The 23,167-nt window shown below is 33.5% G+C and overlaps 1 protein-coding gene across 1 annotated transcript in view; it reads right to left on the bottom strand.

Annotated features, from left to right (window-relative positions):
* Window positions 1-23,167, bottom strand: part of GRIK2 (glutamate ionotropic receptor kainate type subunit 2) — a gene marked incomplete at its 5' end in the record, with an annotated part of 393,079 nt that overhangs the window by 15,704 nt on the left and 354,208 nt on the right. The window contains one exon of the mRNA XM_082757228.1: window positions 11,749-11,974. Coding sequence (XP_082613354.1) covers window positions 11,749-11,974 — 226 coding nt within the window. The remainder of the gene's footprint in view (window positions 1-11,748; window positions 11,975-23,167) is intronic.

Raw genomic sequence — 23,167 nt, 5'->3', positions numbered from 1 at the left:
TCCTTTTCTTTACAACCATAACATTTATGGAAAAACAAGTACATTTAATCATGGTCCCACTGGTCACACAAGTGCAAACCTACATACGTACATAACTACATATGTGCAGAACTTGATACAGCTGATGTTGGTTATAAGCCAGGCAACTTGATGAAGCAAGTCTTATAGCATTGAGTCCAATGGTCTACTAAACTATTAAATCCAGCCAAAGAGTGTTCACCTTTTAATTCATATCAGGCTTTAATTATTCTGCAGTAGATTTAGTCTAATATAACTAAATCTACAGGCTGTTGCTTCATAGCTTGCTACCCTAAAGCTGTAGGTCTTTTACATAATAAGCACTTTATACTGTTATTACTTTCTTGCAAGAAAGAAACATCAATTTCTTGATGAAAGAAACATCAAGATACAGCCACAAAAGTCTGTATCTGATACACTGTCAGACAATTACAATTTACAAGATAAATTTAAGTGTTTGGATAACAAGAATGTGAATTTTCATATTTTTAATATATTTCTTTCTCATAATTAAGTATTTTAAAATAACATGATAATTTTGCAGTTTTTGAACCTTTCAATACAGGCAGTTCACAGGGTACTGTCATATCTTCATATGTCATCTGCTCTCTTTTTCTTTATAAGTGCACAAGAATTTTTCAATGAGTACTTTAAAACCTAACTTAATTAACAAAGAATGCCAATGGAGAAAACTTTACTTTTCTGAATGTCACTGAGTAAATCAACAGTTAGAACTGTTTTTTCTATGTTAAGATCTGTGTAATGCTTGAGAGAATAAAGACATAATTTTTCTTCTCCTCCTTCCTAAACAAGAACAAAAGACTTTGCATTAAAGTGGTTAAGAAATACAAGAGGAAAAAAAAAAAAAAAAAAAGAGAAGTAGATGAAAAGGCATGGCATCCCCTCTTTCATGCGATATGAATGCAGGTCTACAAATTTTCTTCCTCCTCTTTTTCCTTCTGTCATAATATTGCTACTTACTAGCTATCATCTTTATGGTGTTTCCTTTGACTGAATGATAAAATGTATTTTCTTTAACTTCATACCTTAAAAAAAAATAAATCTCAGAATCCCGCTAGAGAGATTTGACTATTTCATGTATTTTTGTCAGCTATGAAGGAGCTGAAGAAAGACATTTGTAGGATAATTTGTAGTCTTTACACTAGAAAAACATTTATTTATTTTGTTTTATTTTTTTATTTTATTTTGTTTTATTAGGAATTTCTTCTCCTTTAACATACTATTCAACTTATTGTGTTACATATCTAGAACTTATCATGAGAATATAGCTAATTGCAAAGGGTTGATGTGCCAGGATGGAAATAAAACAGAAAAGACAATTAATTGTAAAATACCCTGAGCTATTCCTTTACTCCAAAAATAAAAGGTGGGAAGAGCTAGCCTCAAAGTAACATTGCAAGAACTTGGGTTTTATCATATCTCCTCCTTAAAAAAGAAGATTGCACTAAGAGCTACACTGTGTTTACACAGGACTATATGGAAAGCAGAGAGAAGGGAGAGCAAATTCTTTTCTATTCCTTTGTGCATGTGTGAGCTTAGGTCACATGATTTCAGACCATCCTGATTATTATGAAACTCTGCAAAATCCTGTATCTGATGCTTTTCTTCAGTCAAATGGAAGAAGGAAAGTGATTATCCACAAGAGCCTGGGGAGTGTAAGTGCATACTATAATCTTTGGGAGATGTTTTCAGGGCTACACTGCCTATAAATATTTAACAATAACATAGGATTCTGAGAAATAATTTTGGACCCAGTTTAACCCATCTTCTGATCTGACAAGCTGTTTTCTAAGTTTTCTAACTAAATTGATTTGCACTCAGTTTCTACACTTTGCAAAGACATAGCAATGGGAAATCTACCCAGAAGTCCCTGAAGTGTCTAAAAATGTTGTGGTCTAATCAGAATCAGTGGATGACAGAATTACCGTGCAAAGAGACTAAAAAAAAAAAAAAAAAAAAAAAAAAAGAAAGAGAGAGAGAGAGACAATAGACACAGCATACAGATTACACACTTAAAACTGCTGTTTTCCTTGCAGAAATGAAAAATGTCATCATGTAAATGTAAAAGGTTTTGTAAATTATTGCCAATTTTCACCATCATGAGTGCAAGATGAGTCAAGCCATTTAATAAGGTGTTGAGGGAAGGTGATGTCCTCCTTGTGTACTTTTTAAAAACAAAACTATTTCACTGAAGAGAATTTGCTTTTCAGGGAGAAAAAATTAAATGTGAACAGAAACTTGAAGGCTCACTGACCATGTGTGTGAATGCATGTGGAAAATAAATACAGTATGAATAAGAATTAAGTAATAAAGCATATATTCAAAATAAATAAATAAATAAATGAGTAAAATGCTGTCATATTCATAGAAAGCACACACAACATTAATTTTCATGTGCAGAAATGTGAACTTCAAATATAAATGAAATCACATGCAGTTGAAAAAAAAAAATCTTACCAGTCTGTGCATGGGGAATGACTTGAGCCTGGGGAAAGGAGCAGGGACACAGACACCAAGATATTTAAAACTCCATCACAAACTCAGAGGGAAAAGATGAGACTATAATTTTCCATTAATTATGGAAGAAAAAGAGAAGTCAAGTTTGGAAATATCTGAATTGGTCTTTCCTTTCTTCCCTGGGTTCCAAGTGTTTTATTTTCTCCATTGACTCCAAGAACTATCTCCATGATAAACTAGGACTGGAGGGCCTACAGAACATAAACTATACATTATTTGCTGATCTCTCTCTAGTTGCAGTTTGCAGGAATGAGAACTTCTGCTAAAAGAGTCACTCTAGTACCTTCAGTCTAGTTACACAAATTATGGAGACCTTAATAACTTTCTAGGATCAACAAAATCAGTGAGGGATGCAACAATTTCTATTTGCAGTGACTTACATATGAAAATTTAAAATACAAATGAAAATCTGTATAAAATTATGTCTGAAGCATTAATACATATATATATATATATATATGTGGATGTAAATATAAAGCTAACAAAGTCCCAGATGTATTGAAGTTATATATAGAGGTTATAAGTATGCCACTGAAAAGATGTACTCAACAGCAAAACTAGCCACTTCCCTAAGTAGCAATGAGCCATGTATTTTTAAGAGTATAGAACAAACAGGATATCATTGCATACCAGGAAATAGATGTGAGCTTCTCAAAAGCCATCTGAACATGGTCCTGGGCAATCAGTTCTAGGTGTCCCTGTTTGAGCAGAAATTTTGGAGGAGAAGATCCCCAGAGGTCCCTTGCAAACTCAACCACTCTGTGATTCTGTGAAATGTAGCTTTGATAAAAGATTTTCTTTGTGATGTTAAGTGAAGTAAACCAGAAGCATTTATCAGTTTCTTAGCTCTGTGCCTATGTTTTTTTTTTTATATATATTTATGACATACTCAAACATTATAGCATTCTTGCCTCTAAGATACAAATAAATTAATGACAATGATGCGCAGTTTAAATACACTCCCCACATTTACTGAAAACAAGTGCTATATCAATAAACTTTGAGTGGACATAGAAGTTTTTAAGGTAGAAAAGTGTAAAAAAGTTGTTTTTGCCTCTTGCAAACCTGTATCAGTCGTACAAGCAGACTACAAATACAGCCTCCTTGGGAAATATTTGTCTAACACTACACAGCACCATACAGCTGAATGAAGGAGTCTAACAAACATTACATGCAGTCCTACAATGTATATAGTTTTCAGAAAGGTGAGCAAGAGTTTAGTGAAAGATAAAGAAAAGTCTAGGGTCAGTCCATGCATTTCCAGAAGCCAAGCTCTAATGGAAATTCTGAAAATAATACCTGTCAGTGTTTTTGCCACTAGCTTTTTTATCATGGGTGAGGTATGAATTAGCTGTTAGGTATATCTAGCTGTAATGACATCTTAAATCATGGTAATCTTTATTTAAGTTATACAAACAGGAATAGCTTCATACTTTGGAGTGGTCAGAATTCCTACAAAACTTTATATTGCATCCAGAGGAGACAATTAGAAGCTTCAGCTGCTTCAGTCCTATGTATTCCATATATTTCTAATCACTCCAGTAAATAAGAGGAGCTGACTTCTTTTGGTTTTCCATGCAGATTTCTTTCCCACAATTTGATTCACAAGGTTAAAGTGACTACAGGAGCAACATATTCTGTTCTTTATATTTGAAGAAGATTCTTTACAATGCAGCAAATGGTCCTGAGCACTATAATGTCAATGTTGAAGCTTGAATAATGTCTTTACTTAGTTACACCTGTCCAACAAAATCCTGCTGGAAACTCCACTTCTCCAATGGAGAGTTTATTCACAACAGCTACTGGAAGCCGTGTTTTGGCAATTCTTTAATATAATGCTCAGTCAGCTATCATGCGTCAACACATACTTCTGAGGTAACTATAAAAACATGGTTCTTTCATCAAATATGTTAGCTACACATTCTTATATTTCAACAACAATAAATTAACTGCTCAAGCACTGAAATTCTCAAATTAGTTTCAATACTCAGTTTGACCTGCATAAAAATAAATAATTTGAATCTATATTTTCTGCATGTTCAGCTAATGAAGACAAATGTATTAATTTGTTTTAGTTACAGAAGAACTGAAGCCCAGCACTTTTATGCATGTATAAGTGATGAATATTACAGTTCAAATTATATGAAGGATTGCAGATTAAGTGCAGGCAAGCAGAATAAAAAGGCCTCCCGTGTTGGTACATGGTATTTCTCTGTCTCCTATAGAGACAGATCTGTTTAAATCGCAAGTCACCAAGGACTGGTAAAAAAAAAAAAAAAGTTCATATTACGAAATATGAATATATGAATATTCTATAGTCTGAAGGTAATAAGAAACTACAAGAGAACTAGGGGATTTTAACAATAAAACCCAATGAATGCAAAAATTGCACAGTATTCATTACACCCATTATTTGAAGTTTACCTAAGAATGTATGATATATACATAGACACATATGCACACTTTCTAAGTAGACAGCATGTCAATTGTAAGATGCATTTTTTTCTCCAGCATCTGTACTTGCAGTAGACATGCAGTAGACAAGGATAGCTTAGCTCAGATATCCTCTGATATCGTATATATAAATAAACAGGATTTTTTTTCAAAGCCTGAAATCTCAAAAATGTTTAAATTGAAAGCCAGTGCTAACAGTAGTTTTTAGTACTTTACAGAGGAAGTCCAGGAATATATTTTCACCAAAGCAAATTAGCAAATCTTAAGCATCTCAGCAGCTTTTCAATATTTCAAATATGAAGAATTTGTTTCCAGTTATGTTAACCAAGTGTATTGTTAACTATCTCGGGGACTAAATTTACATCATTTTCATTGTTATTCCTTACAATTTTGGAGCTGTCTGCTTTTTGAAAGGTTCCCATGTTATTCATGCCTGTTGCTTTGTTATTATTAAATAAATACATTTTTTAAAAAGGTGTGTTAGAAGTATAGACCTGTTTATCCATGAATGTCAGATGTAATCGAGTTACTGCAGGAGTAGAAGCAAAGCAAACTCACAAACTCACAAACCGCATCTAAGAAGCTTAGGACATTCTTTTTGTTTTCTCGTACTTCTTCAAGAAAATAAGGTAACATGCACTTTTGAATTTAGAAAATTATGCCATATTTAAATCAACTAATGGAAACATAAAAACCACCTCTGTTTCTCCTGACAAGAAAAAAAAAAAAAAAAGAAAAAAAAAAAAAAGATTTTTTAAAATTATATTTTGCATTGATCACTGACTACCAAATGCATAAATTAAATGAAGAGAATGTGGCAGTAATGTGATCATTTACAGACACCGTGGCCATTGTCATTGTTCTCTAATCTTGCCTGAGATTTAAGGAAAATTGTTTTAAAAACATGTCCCTTAAAAACATATCCTTTTCAGTTTGGTGGAGGTGTGAAAAGGGAATGATGCTGGGACACAGAAAGTAGCCCTAGCTACAGTAAGTACCTATCTTGAAAAATGTCAACTGATTCTTAGTCTAGACCTTCAGCAGTGACACAAAATGAAAGACAAAAAGAGGAAAACACTGAAGCACCAGTGTGAAAGGGCCATGAAAATCACACTGCCCAAGTTCTGCATTTTGAGATAGGACAAATGAGAGGCACAAATTTCTTTTATTTCTTTTATTTCTTCTCTCTTTTTTTTTTTAACATGGAAAAAGTCATTTTGTCAGACATTTTTTTCTCTCTCTCTTTTTTTTTTTTCCTTCACTTCTCACTTCTGTCTTTTAAAAGCTAGACAAAACAAGGGAGACAACATCCTACACATCTGTAGGATGCTGAGATGTTATTCTTACATTTACTCCATTTTTATCTACTTTTTATTTTCCAACTAAGCTTTGGAAAGTACATTAATTTTTGGATGATTACAAAAGAAGGCTGCAAACCTTCTTTCTAAACCATAATTCTATAACTAGAATTATGAATGCAATAAGGGAGCAAGCTGAACATGTTCTAAAAGAATAAAGGCTTGAGATCATCTTCTATCTTTTCAAACTTACTACTGCATACTAAAGAAATTAGAGTAATTTATTTGATTTCATTTACATTACATTAAGTTTTAGTCTTTACTCATCTTTTAAAAGCTTTTGTTCTTAAGTAGTCTATATTTCTCTCTGTGCTGACATTCAAAACTTTCTATATTCGAAACCACGCACTTAAAAAAGTTCATGTAATGAAATCTTTTGTAAAATACTTGCATTGAGAATTTGATCAGATAAGTTTAAAAATGTCAACATTAAGAACTTTTACCAAGAGTATTTTTTTCGGTCACTCCCAAGAGACATAAGTAATATAAATCAGGTGTCCTATATATATTGTTATTGAATACAACATGATAACTGTGTTACATGTTCACTGATTACACTGTTTGTTTAAAGTCCATTTGAATCCAGTAACCTCTCACTGGCATAGAAGAAATGTTTTGTACCACGTTTATTAATGGCTTATATAAACATAAATAATTTATGAAGTCATATTGCTATAAAAGATATGAAATAGCAGATTATAAATTATTGCCTGAGACTCCTTTTTTCTGTGATGAATTCTAATTTAAAGGAGTGTAGTGTGAAATAGTCTTTCTAGATTTGATGTCTGATGAAATTATATGAATACTGTCCTCAAAATATGCTTACTCTAAACATCATAATTACATGCTACAAAGCTAACTGAAATTAAAACAAACAAACAAACAAAAAAAAAAACCTCTCTTGGCTCTGATTCGCCAAAAATAAAATATTTATTTTAATGCTTAATTAAAAAATGCTGAATTGAATTACACTGTGCAAAAGTAAGTAACTACACTTCAACATACTGGATGGAAGAGATGGCATCATGAGAGACTTGGACAGGCTTGAGAGGTGGGAACCTTTTCAAAAAGTTCATAAAGACCATAAAGTTCATAAAGTGCAAGTTCCTGCATCTGGATTGGAGCAATCCCAAGCACAAATACAGCTTGGCCAGAGAATTCCTTTTGAGCAACCCTGAGGAGAATGACCTGGGGGTCTTACTTGATGAAAAGTTCAACACAAGCTGGCAATATGCTCTTGCAGCCCAGAAAGCAAACCATATCCTGGGCTGCATCAAAAGAAGTGTGGCCAACAGGTCAAGGGAGGTGATTGTCTCACTCCTCTTTGCTCTTATGAGACCCCGCCTGGAGTACTGCATTCACCTCTGGGGCCCTCAGCACACGAAAGACATGGAAGTATTAGAACAAATCTAGAGAAGGGCCACAAAGACAGTCTGGAGCACCACTTCTATGAAGAGATGCTAAGGGAGTTGGGGTTGTTCAGCCTGAAGAAGAGAAGGATCTGGGGAAACCTCATTGAAGCCTTCCAACACCTAAAGAGAGATTATAAAAAAGTTGGAGAGTGACTTTTTACTCAGGCAGATAGTTATAGGAGAAGGGGGGATGCTTTTAAACTAAAAGAGAGGAGATTTAAATTTAATGTTAGGAACAAATTCTTGACTCAATGAGTGGTGAGGCACAGGAACAGATTGTCCTGAGAAGTTGTGGATGTCCCATCCCTGGAGGTGTTCAAGAACAGGTTGGATGGAACTCTGGGCAACCTGCTGTAGCAGAAGGTGTCCCTGCCTATGGACCAAATTTGGAACATCTTTAAAAAAAAAAAAAAAATACAGTGAAAAATATTTTTTTCTCTAAGAAGTAGAAATGATTATAAACAAAGTTTATTTGACATTTTGTTATGTATTGGGCTTATGTGACAAGATTTTAGTTGTTTGTGGTTGAGGATATAGGGGTGATGTCTGTGAGGAGTCCTGAAGTTGCCTCATGTTAGGTAAGAGCGAGTTCCAGCTGGCTCCAAAAAGGACCTATCATTGGCCAAAACTGAGCCAGTGAATGATGATGGTTGTGCCTCTGTGAGAACATTTTTTAAGGGGAAATAACACCATGCAACAGCATCTGGGAGAGCGGAGTACAAAATGATCTTACAGATACTTTGGTCAGTGAAGAGGAAAGGGGAAGAGGTGCTACAGGCACCGGAGCAGAAGTTCTTTTACAGCCCATGGAAAAGACTTCAGCGGAACAGGCTGTCCCTTTGCAGCTCACGGGAACCCCATATAGGATCAGTTTGGGAAGGACTGCATCCCATGGCAGGGCCCCCCCGGTGGAGAAGAAGTATACATTTTCCAAGCAATTATTCTATCATAAACTTCTCTGTTGGCTTGTTTTTTCTGTTAGGAATTTTTTTTCTCTCTCCTGCTTGAAGCTACTTAGACTCAAGCAAATTATGTTCTCACTATTATTCTGTTAGCCTTCAAAAGGAACTTCCTTTGATGAAGTTCAGCAAAAGTAACCATATTCATTCTAATGTATTTGGCATAAGGTCTATAACAACCATATTCTACAAAATTGATCTTTTGTGCTGTTTCAAGCCACTATTTCAAGAGATAAGCTGGATATTTTTGTAAACTTGGGGAGATGACATCCGTAGCTTTCAGATACTGTGTCTCTACTTGAACAAATAGTTTCATATCTTCCTGTTCAGAGATGTGTTAGTGACTAGCTTCCCAAAGAGGCTTGTGAAATCATTACACTACAGTTTTCCAAGCACCTGGCAAGTTACTTTTGCATTATTGACTCTAAAAAGATATTACTAAATTTCATATCCCTAAGCATTTTCCATAATCATGAAATAATATATATCTCTGTAGATTTAGTTATGCCAAAAGATCATTTAACAATCCTGAAATTCATTTTTTCCTGTAGAAATGAGATTAATTGCAACATACTAACTAATTAACATTGTATGCAGCTTTGTAAGGTTTTTTGCCTTCAACAGAGCAATGTATTTCACAAAAACTGAAAGGTACTGTAGAAATGCTTTTTCATAATGTTTCCCTTGAAATATGTGTGAAGTGTGCCTTCTTTTAGCAGAGGCAACCCAATCTACTTTGTCTGAGACTATACAGTTAACATACACAATACAGAATTTCTGTAATTAGCTCTTGCCTCTGGATAGAATTTTATTGGTAATGCCCAAACAAAGGAATAATCTCTTAGTCTTAGCTGTGCTGTGAAAGTTCCACATGCTGTTTTGTTTTATTTTAATTTATTTTATGAAATCTTAATTTATATTTTATTTTATGTTCTATTTCCTTTTATGAAGGCCTTAACTGTTTTACTGAGCTTATTTTACATGTAATTTCTTTTGCTAAGTTTACCACTGTTTCAAGTCTTCTTCTGCCTCCTTTGGTAATCTATGATTCCTGCAGATATGTCCTCTACTTGTTTTGATTTTATTCAAGAAAATTGTCAGCTGACAGATCCTTTCGTACAACACCACTATTTCTCTTGATCCAGATAACTTAAGAGATTAATAATGTCTTTGATATGAGCCAAAGTTAATGAGGAAATAATGTACATGTAGTGCCTGTTCTCCCTGAAAAAAAGTAGGATACAAAGCCCAAAAGACAGTCTACCTACTGTTTTATCTGCTTGTATCCAATACTTCTTCCTCTGAAACTTAACTGGTCATTCTAGAAGTCTTTATCTTTTATCTAGAAGTGGCTTTATCTTTGCTTTTCATCTGCTTTCTCTGGTGTTTATGCTGCTTCTCTGATTTATGCATAAGGAAAAGCAGTTAAAAACAGCCTGGTCTTTCAGTTTCCTATCACTTGGGAACTTCCACGGACACTTTCATTACTTGGGCATGCTTCATATACTTCAAAAGTTTTCAAGCAGCCTATTCAAGGATTTTAAACTTAGTAAAATTTAATTTTCCTCATACTAAGTCTAATTGGAAGATGTTTTTCGTCTTCAAAATAAAATGGAAACATGTTTTATGCTTCAGAAAATATTAAATGCCAAAATAACAATGGGACTCAAGTCTAGTCCTGTCTGGCACTTACATGGCTATAGCAGATATTCAACCATATAAAAAGCCATAATAGAGCAAGATGGAAAAAAATACGATATCAACTAAAATTACTTTCCTAACAACTAACTGTTCAAAGACAGAATGGACAGAATCATAATTTCTTCAGATGTCCACTTCATAACTAACTATACTGAAATCACTAAAAGTATAAAGATGCTGTTAAGGTTGCAGTAAGTATCTACAACATACAGGAAGAACTATCTTTGGTATTACTAGATAACTCTTTATGCAAGATATTCCAGTAATTAATATTTATTTCTTAGCCTTCATTATCATATTCTTAATTTAAAGTATTAGACTCATTAGACTCCACTTCACCTACACAATGGTTTACTGTGTACTATTAACACAGATAAAATCAATAATAAGTGTGAGACGTATTTGAGAGAAAACATAAAACATATTCATACCAACAACAAAATGATAAATTCTCCTTAAAAATAAATTTACAACAAGACAAGTATTGGCCTTGAAAAAAAAGTTAGTGGAAAAATATTACAATATTAATTAGGATCACTGAGCAATACTGACAGACCCTTTGTCAGTACTTTCATAATTAACACAGTTTAGCATTTTCTATTCTTATCTTTTCCAAAATCTAAAGCCGGATCCTCAACACATGTTCTTCAACAATCACTGCAGACAGTGGGAACCCAGAACCTCATTACATGTTGAATTCCAGCCTGTGGATTCTAGAAACCAAACAAGTGTCCGCTGTTGGCTCCTAATCTTGACAAGATTACAAACTTGCTCTACAAAAGCATATTCCTTAAAGTTAATTCAGTAGTTCTTTTGTCTGTGGATTATACATGACATATACATTATACTATGGAATCTTTCCTCTTATTTTAAGAACTTAAACATTTATCCCTCTCTCAGAAGCTTTGTATTATGTGCATTTATTTCTGCGAGCTTGATACGAATAGCGCTTAATTCTCTAAAGAGATAGATCAATGTTAAAAAAACATGATGAAAGGACGTGGAAAGTAACTTTGTTGTTGTTGAGCAACATGCAGGAGAAGCAAGGCATGATGTATGAGAAACATCAAATGAAAATGTTCAATTTCATCTAAGGTAACAATATATATATTTATTTTTTTTCTGTATAGAAAATGAAATATAATTCATAATTATCGATAAAAGATGTAGTATTTTTCCTTAGGTAGGAAAAAGAGAATGAGAGAATGCTAGTAATGTAGAGAAAGCAATAGTATATTGGAGCTTTTCTATACTACTACAGCAGCTGAGATTAATGAACAGAGAACAAATGGTTGACGTATCACCTACCCATGGGAGTTCCAACACCGTAACCTTTTGAGTCTATCAGGCCTCCAATCTGTGTTAGGTTACAGTTCCGCTGTGTGACAAACTCAATGGTTGTTGACTCCATTAAAAATGCATAATCAGAGGTAAGTACACGCTGGATACCTTCTTCGTTGCTTTTAACAAGTACTGACTGCCTCCTGCTACTCATGAAGGCCCACATCTTGTCATAAGTGGAGATTTTGGATTTCTGAAAGATAAATATTAGACACAACAGTAATAAGAATAAAACACTTTTAAGAATGAATGCAAATTCTCAATTTACAGATTTCTCTCTTGTCACATTTTACTACATGTCAGGTTTTACCATGGGATGCCTCTAAGAGTGTTTGTATCTTTCATCTCATCTGTGGAAAACAAAGCAGCTGGACAGATTGTCACAAAAATGTTTATCTGCTTATCATTGTTTATATGTTATTATTTGTCTAGGATGAAGGCCTACAAGTATTTGAAGTCAGTGGAAAACTATTAAGGATTTAACTGTAGCCCAACTCATCAACAATGTTGGTGAGTTTTATAGGATTTGTTGGATTCTGGCACACTTAAAATTATCATGCTTATTTCAATCATTCTGCTACTCCTGAGCATTTCTAAAAACCTAATGCACAGTGTAGCAACTTGAAGTAATCAAAGCACTTACAAAAGGCAGATTATGGAAAAAACAATTATGAGGGAGAGGGCAATAACCATTTTATCCATCACACAGTGGATACTTGGAGAAGGATTTTAACTAAAAGATAGTATCACACTGGTCATACTAATACTAGTTTGTCATTGACAAATTGACAGCTAGAAGTCCTAAAGGTGAATACATTTAATATTCCTTTTTGCTTTAATTTAAATATTGCTTTAATATTCCCTGAATGCAAAGCACTATTGTGTTATAGAAAAGAGAGAGGACTGGGACAAAGGAGACAATACTTTGGCAAAAGTATTAAACAAACGAACAAACAACAACAACAAAACTTCCCTCACCTTTGTAAAAGACTATGTGTAAGAGATGATAACTACTGGATAAAGTGAAAACATTGACTGACCATTTCATATTACATTTGTAATATGAATATTACATCTGCTTAACAAAGTTTCAAACTCAGATGTATCAGAAAATGTTCAGACATGTTAATTCTTGCCCAGTAAATAAAATGTGGAGATACAGTCTGAGGACTCGTAAAACTGGACTTTTTAAGGCATCTTTCATCTTTTAATGTTAACCTTAAATATAACTGCCTTCAGTTCTGGTGGAGATACTTACCAAGATAGGCACTACAAATCTTTCTGAAGTTCAGCTCATTGTCAGCCATAATTTCTGCCCAAATGAGAATTAGCAGTGTATGTGGAATAAAAAGAGCATTTAGAAAAACAGATGACTTTGTCCCCCTGTTGAGATACAGTCCAAGACTTATTTCAGTTTGCCTGGGGACTTAGCAAATCAAGAATTTTAATGAACTCTAGTGTCAACGCTAACAAAACTGAAGATTTCTAGGACTCTACATTAACTCAATGACTCTGTACAGAACAAGATAAGCAACTGATTGCAAAAGATTTTAGTAACAACAAAAGAGGAGATCACCTTACTTCAAAATATACTGTGAATGCACAGAATTAAGAAGACCAAACAGGCATGGTCTCTCTTCACTGGGTTTGTTTTGACAAATAATTCTTTGAAGCACTGCAGCATAAAATACTTCAAGCAATACACATCAGCCCTGCAGGAATCTAAATCACTATGTAATGCAGAAAAGTTGGAAAATGAATGTTTTCCAATATTTGTAAAATTTTGCCAAGAGCCCATATTATCATTTAATTCTTTTGCCATACAATCTTTACCCAGGTGAAAAAAAAAAAAAAAAAAAAAAAAAAAAAAAAAAAAGATTGCCAGGATAAAAACGTGTTAGCAAGGGGAAAGATTGCTCTCTACTGAAGCATTACAGCAAGTGAAAAAAGACAATACCCTCTAAAGGACAGAATGTGCTCATATTATGATGACTGATTTAATCAGCTAGGATGATGCCTCAGCTTCTACTGAAAAAGAAGGAACAAAAGTCACAAACAAAATAAGAGAAAACTTCTGCATAGTATAGCATAGCTACTGTAATATTAAAAAAAAAAAAAAAAGTATTAACATGATATACTGAGACTCTAGATAACACAAAGACTAAAAAAAGTGCACATGAATCTCCACTGTGAAGCTATCGAGGGTGATAGAAAGTGCACAGTAATCTCTGTTTTGTTATGTAAGCAAAATGCTACAATATCTTTGCACTGATTTCCTCCATCCCTAAAAGCTAAAGGGCAGAACAGAAATGATGCTAAGGAAAAGAGTCCATGTATTTGTGACCACTAGATCTTATGTTTTGGTAAAAAATTCTTACCAAAAAAAAAAATGTAATAAAGGTTATGAGATTCGTTTTATGCACAAGAGAGAATGCTTATATGAGAAAACAAAACTAAATTTTTGATTCATGAAAATATAAATACAAATGGTTTTCCTCTCTTTTTTGCAAAGTACTCATCAGACTCAGCTGACTAAACTCAAGAAGCCAGAACAATCAAAAGCATCTTGAGCCCATCTGACATTGAAATAAAGAGAATGACACTGATATGTACATAATGGTTCTGGTGGTTATGACTGTGTCATTCATAGTGATGGAAGCAGATGCTGCAATATACATTATGTTTCCATCTTCTTTCATTGTGTGCATATAAATCCAGTTAATCAAATGATATACTCTATCACGGAAGTGTATTATATATCTGGGTTAGTTCACCATATTACAGAATCACAGAATCACAGAATTTCTAGGTTGGAAGAGACCTCAAGATCATCAAGTCCAACCTCTGACCTAATGCTAGCAGTCCCCACTAAACCATATCCCTAAGCTCTACATCTAAACGTCTTTTAAAGACTTCCAGGGATGGTGACTCCACCACTTCCCTGGGCAGCCTGTTCCAATGCCTCACAACCCTTTCAGAGAAGAAGTTCTTCCTAACATCTAACCTAAAACTCCCCTGGCTCAACTTAAGCCCATTCCCCCTCGTCCTGTCACCAGGCACGTGGGAGAACAAACCAACCCCCACCTCGCTACAGCCTCCCTTGAGGTACCTATAGAGAACGATAAGGTCGCCCCTGAGCCTCCTCTTCTCCAGGCTGAACAAGCCCAGCTCCCTCAGCCGCTCCTCGTAGGACTTGTTCTCCAGGCCCCTCACCAGCTTCGTCGCCCTTATTGTTTCATCTCACTGGAAATCCAACCTGACTCGAAATCAACTGGAAATGATGTCTGCATAAGATAACTTGTGATGACATGATTTATCATGCTTGTGTTCCCTCAGTAATGCTGAAGACAATGCAGAACAGTAAGAAAGCTGCCTTGAAACATTTGAATTTCACTGGAAGGAAAAAAAAAAAAAAAAGAGAGAGAGAGAGAACTAACATGGAATTTGGACATGAAAAGGTTAAACAAATCAAGGAACTCATGTAGCTTGTGCATAAAATAGATGTTCTCACAGTGACATTCAGAGGATACTGTCAGTGACATACTCAGCATTCATACATTAAAGATTTATTGGAAGATAACTGTGCACGTCAAGGATCACAAAAGGAAGTATGGCAAAAGCTTTAAGTTAGTCTGATGCTATGTATATGTTTGAAGCTAGAAACAAGAGGAATCGTTGTTGGTAATATGTTAATTTTCTGTCCTAAAGTACTGGCTAGGAAAGACAAAGATCTGAATAGTCAGACTCTGGAGCACAAAGTTAGAAAAATATCAGGATGTTGGATGAATGCCAAAATAAACAAGGATTAAAGGACAGGGAAGCAGACCTCATGATACAAGACAAGACTGGATAATTGCACAGTAAAATTTGCCAGGCAAATTCTGACAAATTCCTACAAAGGATTATGCAGTATACACTGTTATTGAAACACCAATGGAGATTTTTATTTTAATGATAGCATTCAACTTCTTTCTTAGCTTCTAAAATTATTTGGTTGTCATGTACAATGCCTTAGGTTTCCTTGCACCCGTGCAATATTTTAAGTCATAAGAGGCTCAAAAGAAAGATTAAAGCTAATTAAGATTACATTCCAAGGAATAAATAAATAAATCAGAAGACCAGTTCTTATGTATTTTATGAGAGCACTATCCAATACATATGAATTAAACCATGACAATCATTATGGCAAGAAAAAAAACTACCAACAACAACAACAAAAATAACAGACTGCTAGTTCTACCACACTATTTTCCATGTTTGGCAGTGCCTTTAACAACCGTGGTTTTTATTTTTCTGATTTTCCATTGTTAGTGATCTCAAATCACTTTTCTTAAAGTTATGTAATTCATGTATTTTTTTAAGGCTAAAGACAGTTATACATGTTTATTCTTACCTTCTGTAAAGCACAGGGTGAAATGTCACTTCATTTGAATTACTTCATCAAGATCATGACTTTAATTTTTGTGACAATGAGAATGTCACAAAAAGTACATTCATAAAGACCCATCAGCATGGGTCTTTTAGCAAGGTCTCCCACAATATCTTTGAGGACATGCTGGTACTGAACAGATGGAGCTCCTACAGGTGAAGGACTGGTTTAAGGTGTTGAGCTTGATATGCGGTGCCTGAGGCCAAATTGGCATCTGGGCATGAGTGGAGTGCCTCACAGGTCTGAACTGGATCTGATTCTGTTCAATATCTTGATATGCTGTTTGGAAAATCGTATTGAAAGTGTCCTTACCAAGTTTGTGGTAGGACAAATAGGTACACTGGAATGAGCTACCATTCAAAGAGACCTCAAGAGGCTAAAGAGTTGGGCTAATGAGAATTGTTTGAGACTTAACAAAGTCTCAAACAAATAAAAAAATTTATATATATATATATATATAAATATATATATATATTTTTTAATATATATATAATTTTTATATATTTTTAATATAAAATTTTATTTATATAAAATTTTATTTATATAAAATTATATATATATAAATATAAATATATATTTTAGCCTCTTGAGGTCTCTTTGAATGGTAGCTATATATATATATATTATATATATATATAATGGTAGCTATATATATATATATATATATATATATATATATATATATATAAATATATATAAAGCCTGTCCTGGGACAGAGTAATCCCAGGCATCAGGGAATACAGGCTTGGAAACTGACTGGCAGGAGTGTGTCTTGGTACTTTGCAGGTCATACCAGGAATGTGGTGTTCCATTTTAGTCCTCCAAATGATCAGAGGTGATCAAAGAGTTGGAGATCTTAACTTACAAAGTAAGATTTGGAAAATCTTCAACCAGATTTCAGATTTCAACCCAGAGAAAGGAAGGCTTACACAGAATTCTATTACGTTCTTTCATTACCCAAAGAGAAAGTTAGAGATAATTTGAAGGTACACTTGATTAGAATGCATGCTGACAGAATAAGAGGCAATGGAACAGGAGGCAGGAAAAGTAAAAAAAGAAGGAAAAGGAAGGAAAATTCTGTGTGAATATAAATATATATATATATTCTATGCATTGGAATAGGTAGCCTGAGAAGCAGTGGAATCTGCTCACTGGAAATATTTAAGACAATTTGACAAAGCCTTGGATAAACTAATCTAAGGTTCTGCATTCAATTAGAAAAGCAGATCTCTTCTAATAATAGGAAAGGATCTCTACAGGTCCCCTCCAATTTTGAATTTCCATTGATTTCTGTGATTCGCCAGTATACATGTAAAGTTACATAGAGTAATAAATATTTCCAGAGAGTTTGCAAATTATGGTGTTAAGCAATGAGATTTTTCTTTTTCTCAGTAAAACAAACACATACATTATTTCCTGTTTGAAACAAATAACATTGTGAATTTATGAAGTTTATACTTCAAGCCAAAGACAAGACTACTGTTAAGGAAAATCTATCTTCTTTTTCACACTTCAGTTCTTTGAAACTCAAGTACATTCATCCCAATTGTTTCATACATAACCCCTTGGCAAACCTGAACACCAGTACAGAAATCAAGAGTGAACTGTCTGTGTAATACATTTACTTCATTCATTCCTTATTCATTTTTGTTCATTTGACGTTTTGTTTTGACATATGCCTTAAATCCACATAACTATGAAATATACATACAAAAATATATTTCTGGTGTTGTTAATAACAGCAAAAGCACTAATGTATCTCAAAAAATCTCTCTGCAAGTAAGAAGGCTAGCTGTCAAATTTAGGTAAAGTAAACATTTCTTCTTATGGCTCACAGCTGTTCTAAGACATTTGGGATACATCTCCAATATTGTAGGCCACAGAGGATTAGTACAGTTAATAGATAAACAAAGTTAATTAATTGAATACATTTCAAATCATAGCATGACAAGCTTAAGGCTCAGAAAACAAACCAACAGCCTTAGGTAAAGAATGTTTTAGGAATGTTCAAGCATTAAAAATACATGGAAATTCAAAACACAAAGCTGTCAAAAAAAAAAAAAAAAAAAAAAAAAGCACTTGCACAAGTTTAAACAAATTGTAAATAAACACAAATGGCCTGATCATTTCCCTGAATTGAAACTAAATTTAAATTTGTAAAGGCTGACTTCTACTGTTATAGTATCTATCAGTGACCAAAGATGTTTTTGTTCCTTTGTTTTGTTTTGTTTTGCTTTGTTGTTCTTCTTGGTTTTGTAATTTATACCTGGCTATGCTAATCCACCTATCCCAGTTCTTAATATGACTGAATTATTTGGTTTCTCCAAACTGTTCAGTGTTTCTGAAGCAGACAACAATGGGATCCTGGTCTTTTACTGGGACTTCTGAGCTAAACAGTAATACATTAAAATAATAGTAAATATCACAATCAGCTACATGAATCATAATGGAAGCTATTATATCTTATCAATTTTATAGCTTTTCACAGTACATGTCCTCTTTCCACACATTGTTTTAAACAATCTATGTAAATTAGTTGTAATGACTAAAATAATTTATTGTTTCAGATGAGCCTTAGTTAATTCTACAGTCCAAAAGTAAATTTTGATTTCTGAGGCAGCAGAAGCAGTATATTTACCAAATTTGACACTGCTGATCACATTATGTGTAAAATGCAATTTGGTGTTAATTGCATGTCTGCACCTGGTGCGTCCATAATGTAATACCATAGACGTTCCAAACTCTGAATTCACGTATGTGCAGTGCACGGGTCTGAATCATTCCTATAAGCTAAGGAATATCTTTTACAGAGCACTGTGTTAATCTCTAGCATCTTAAGCATACAGAAAATATACATTGTCCAACCTGCACTGGAAAACAGACCAAACCTAAATCAGCTTAACCGTCCTTTACCATTCAACAGACTCTGTTAATACATCTGAGCTTCTGAGTATCATCTGATTTCCAGAACACATTATCACTATTACTAAAAATTACCTTTGTAGTCCTGTATTTCTTTAATGTCTCCTAGAACTATGAGACTAGATAGTTTTTAGCGATCAAAGAAAAGTGAAAAAGATACTTTTTTTTTTTTTTTTTTTTTTTTTTAATCAGATCAGTCTCATTGACCTCAGGGTATTCCTTTTCCTCTTCCTCTTCCTTTTCCTTTTCCTTTTCTCCTTTTGGGCTTTTCCTTATTTTTTCAGAACTGCTGAGGCCTGAAAACCCCTAAGTGAACAAGCCGATTTAGATTTTGTCGTGTCAGCATAAAAACAATAAAACCAATGCATATAGTGTTCTCTCCTTTATAATGGTAGTTTTCATGGTCCATATAGCACAAATGAAAAAAGGTAGGAAAGGTGCTTCTGCCAAGAATGGAGCTACAAGGAATGAAAAATGCAGAGCTCAGAGAAAGACATTTTACAGCACTGATTGTGCTTTTTGTTTTAAAAAGCAAAGATTTTGAACAAATGTTAAATATTTAAAGTAATTTATGGGTTACAATAAATAAATAAACAAATAAAATAATGAATGTTATTGAAATAAGTTTTCACTATCATCTCTGACCTGGAAATAAGTAAAGATTTCATAGCTCCAAAATCACTAATAGATATCAGAAAACTTCCTTGCTTTTTAGATCAGAATGATTTATAGTCCTCTCCTGAATTATAGCTAACATCATAATGGTTCTCTGTGTAAAAACACTGTGGAGATTACAAGTGTGATATTTCTCATACTTCTGTAGGTTTCTTCCTTTTATAAGTAGGAATAAGACATTAAGCAAATATAACCTATTTTAAAAATGGAATTTATATTCTGTATGGTCTATAAAGATAAATCCTCTTTAAATCCTCTTTTGCTCACTCTGCCTGTTTTCTGATACAAACTGCAGTACAAAACTCTACACTTGTTTTATGCTGTAACAGGAAGCAATCTCCTTCTCTTAAGCAGTGTGTCATTATGCACATATCTTCTGAAAGCTGGAGCTAAGCATGAATTTCATAAATACTTCTTTAAATATTTACCTCTAACGAGGTGAGAATTTATTACAATGATGTGAATTTAATGATTGTATTATCACAGCATCTAAACTGTCATGGAAGATGTTTGTGTGATGCTCAAAGCAAAATGAATACTTATACACTGGACATTAATGAAAGCATTACACCTAAAAAACCACACAACTCTGTGGGTGTTGTGATTTGAAAGAAACTCATCAGGTAGCATTAGGAACCAAACTCATACCATACAAAATTTCTTTGAATCAGGAGAACTGAAAGACTACTAACTGAAAAGACTACTAACTATTACTTGCTAATTTGATGCACAAACCAGTTAGGAATTAATTAAATAATCTTCATAGATTTCCTATACTTAACTGAAATCAGTCTAGTAGTACCTAGTAGTACAGATTGCTATGTTTTTCCTCCATTAAAAATAAAAATAAAAAAAAAAATCTAAAACAATAATTTAATTATTTCAAGGATTACTTTATAAAGTATCTCACATAAAATATTTTCCAGCTCTACAATAGCATCCACCACTGCAATGGTGATTTGGATTCTGCAATGTGATTTGGATTTAGCATTCTGTACTTTTTTATTATAGTAAGTAAATTACCAAGTAATTAGAAGTATTATTATTTACAAGTAAGTAAATAATAAGTTATACTTTTTATTATAGTAAGTTAATTACCAACAATACTAGACCATATGTGCTGGCTAAGAACAGCTTTTTTCTCTGAGTTTTTCTCTGCAATTGTCTGACCTTAGTCACTAGAAAATTGGAGTTAATTCAGGCAAATAGGATGGATGCCATATGTGGTTCATATCAAAGGTAGAGAGGAGTGGTATGATACTGATCAGAAAAATGGTTTGTTTGTTAGCAAATCTGTCAGGTCTTAGAATAATTCTGGCAGTTTTATCTTGAAACATCTGTAGTCTCCTGAACAACATACTTGAGAAGATAAGCAATAAAACACTTAAGATGCTGCTTTCATTGAACAATGGAGAGGTTAAAATAAAAAGAAATTTTAAAAGTCTGGGATGACACAACGCAGTAAAAGATGCAGCAACTTTTCAAACAAATTGATTACTAAAAAACACATCAGCTTTGCATAGATGAATTTATGTGTGTTAGACAATATAGATCAATATGGAAAGTATGTGCAATTGTAGACTTTTAAGATTTAGCTTAGAGTAATTTTTCAGCACTGGTACATAGAGTACCCAAACCAGAAGTTGATGGGGAAAGTTGCAGTACTTACAAATTTGTATAACATTAAGAAAGCTAGAGTAAGATACAATTTATATTTTTATTTGCATACTGCAATTTGGACATCTGTAATAGGAAAAAATATGCAGTATAAATACAGTCAGTGATGCAGTATAATAGAGAACAGAACACAGTTTAACTTGTGAAGACTAAAGTTCTGCACAGGCTTTGTTTCATTTATGATTTGGAACAGCCAGAACAACAAATGCTCACCAGAAAAAATGGAGAAGGATTCACTTTCCAGTATTATTAACTGGTGAATTCCAAATTTGTCAGAGGGACACTCTCAAAAGTAGTGGGAATTAAGTAATTGGAACTTATCAAGAAAAGAAAAAGGAAGGGAAAGTTCATCGCTAGTTTTTCAGTTTGATTATTCAGTGACTTTAATCACTGAAATTAGCATATATTACATTATATTATACACCAAAACCCAGCCAAAGACACTTTTTCACACAAAGATTTCTCAATCTAATTTTGTGTTAAAATACTTATTTTATTATTGCTGATTACAGAGATATGTCTTAATAGGTAACTGAACTGTGCAGAAAATTAAGAAAACAAACAAACAAACAAACAAAAAAAACATTATGAGTAGCATTATTGTGTGTGGTCTTCTGAAACTACTGAATCTGGAATTCCAACATTTGAAATGCTTTTGCAGAAGCTAAGTAAACACAAAAACAATGAGAAAAAAAAACACAACACACACACACACAAAAAAAAAACATGCACTATATTTCCACCACCCTATATTGAAAAAACTTTTACTGTTCAAAATCTACCTACAAATGTTTCAGCTTGTAGTTTCAGTAGAACCTTGGCTACTATACCTTCTCTAAGAACAGGTTAGATTAAACTTTTACTTGCAAAAGTAACATTAATGTGAGCACAATTTACATTGGCTGTAGTAACAGATACTGATTTCTGTGACAATGGTGAGTTGGTCTACTAGGGCTGCACTCATCTGGTATAGTCTGAGCATTGCAACCTGAAAATTATGAATGTTCTGTTCCTGTTGCACAGAATTCTTGGAAAGATCATGGTGAAAAATACTATGACCTCCTATTTCTTCCTGTTTTTATCTCTTTCTGTGTGCACATCTCACGGAAATGTAAGTTCAAATTACTCTTATTAAATGTCATTTTCAATGACAGATATCAGACCCATATAAACCAAAACAAGGAAATAAGAAATTAGACTGATGTCTAATTTCCATCAGTCATTACATCATTTTTTTACTACATGAGAAAATATGGCAGGCACATACCCCTCTCAACAGTTATGAAACTTTAGTTATAAACTAAACACAGTGAATTCAGATTTCAAATTCAAATTTCTAAAAGGAAAACTTCCACAACAGGTAGTATACTGTTCTGTTATTTATTGTTTAAACAAATATTTTACAAATTAGTGAAAAGAAAGAGAAAGGTATATGTGCTATGTACATCCCTTACTTTCCCCCAAAGTTGAAACTTCCAAGCCTATTAAATACCTGAGATTAAAAAATAAAAATAAAAATAAACTAATTTCTCTCCTATAGAAAATCTTGGTATTTCAGGAATTGCAGACACACTAAATTGTGATGAAAATTAGAAAAAGAAACTGTCAAATCAAGTTTCAAAAAAAAAGCTATTAAAAATAATATGTTAGGAACAAAAATGACAGAACAAGGGAAAAAATAGG

The sequence above is a fragment of the Aythya marila genome, assembly GCF_965140915.1.
Source record: "Aythya marila genome assembly, chromosome: 3".
Lineage (NCBI taxonomy): Eukaryota > Metazoa > Chordata > Aves > Anseriformes > Anatidae > Aythya > Aythya marila.
This window is presented reverse-complemented; position numbering and strand designations above follow the sequence as displayed.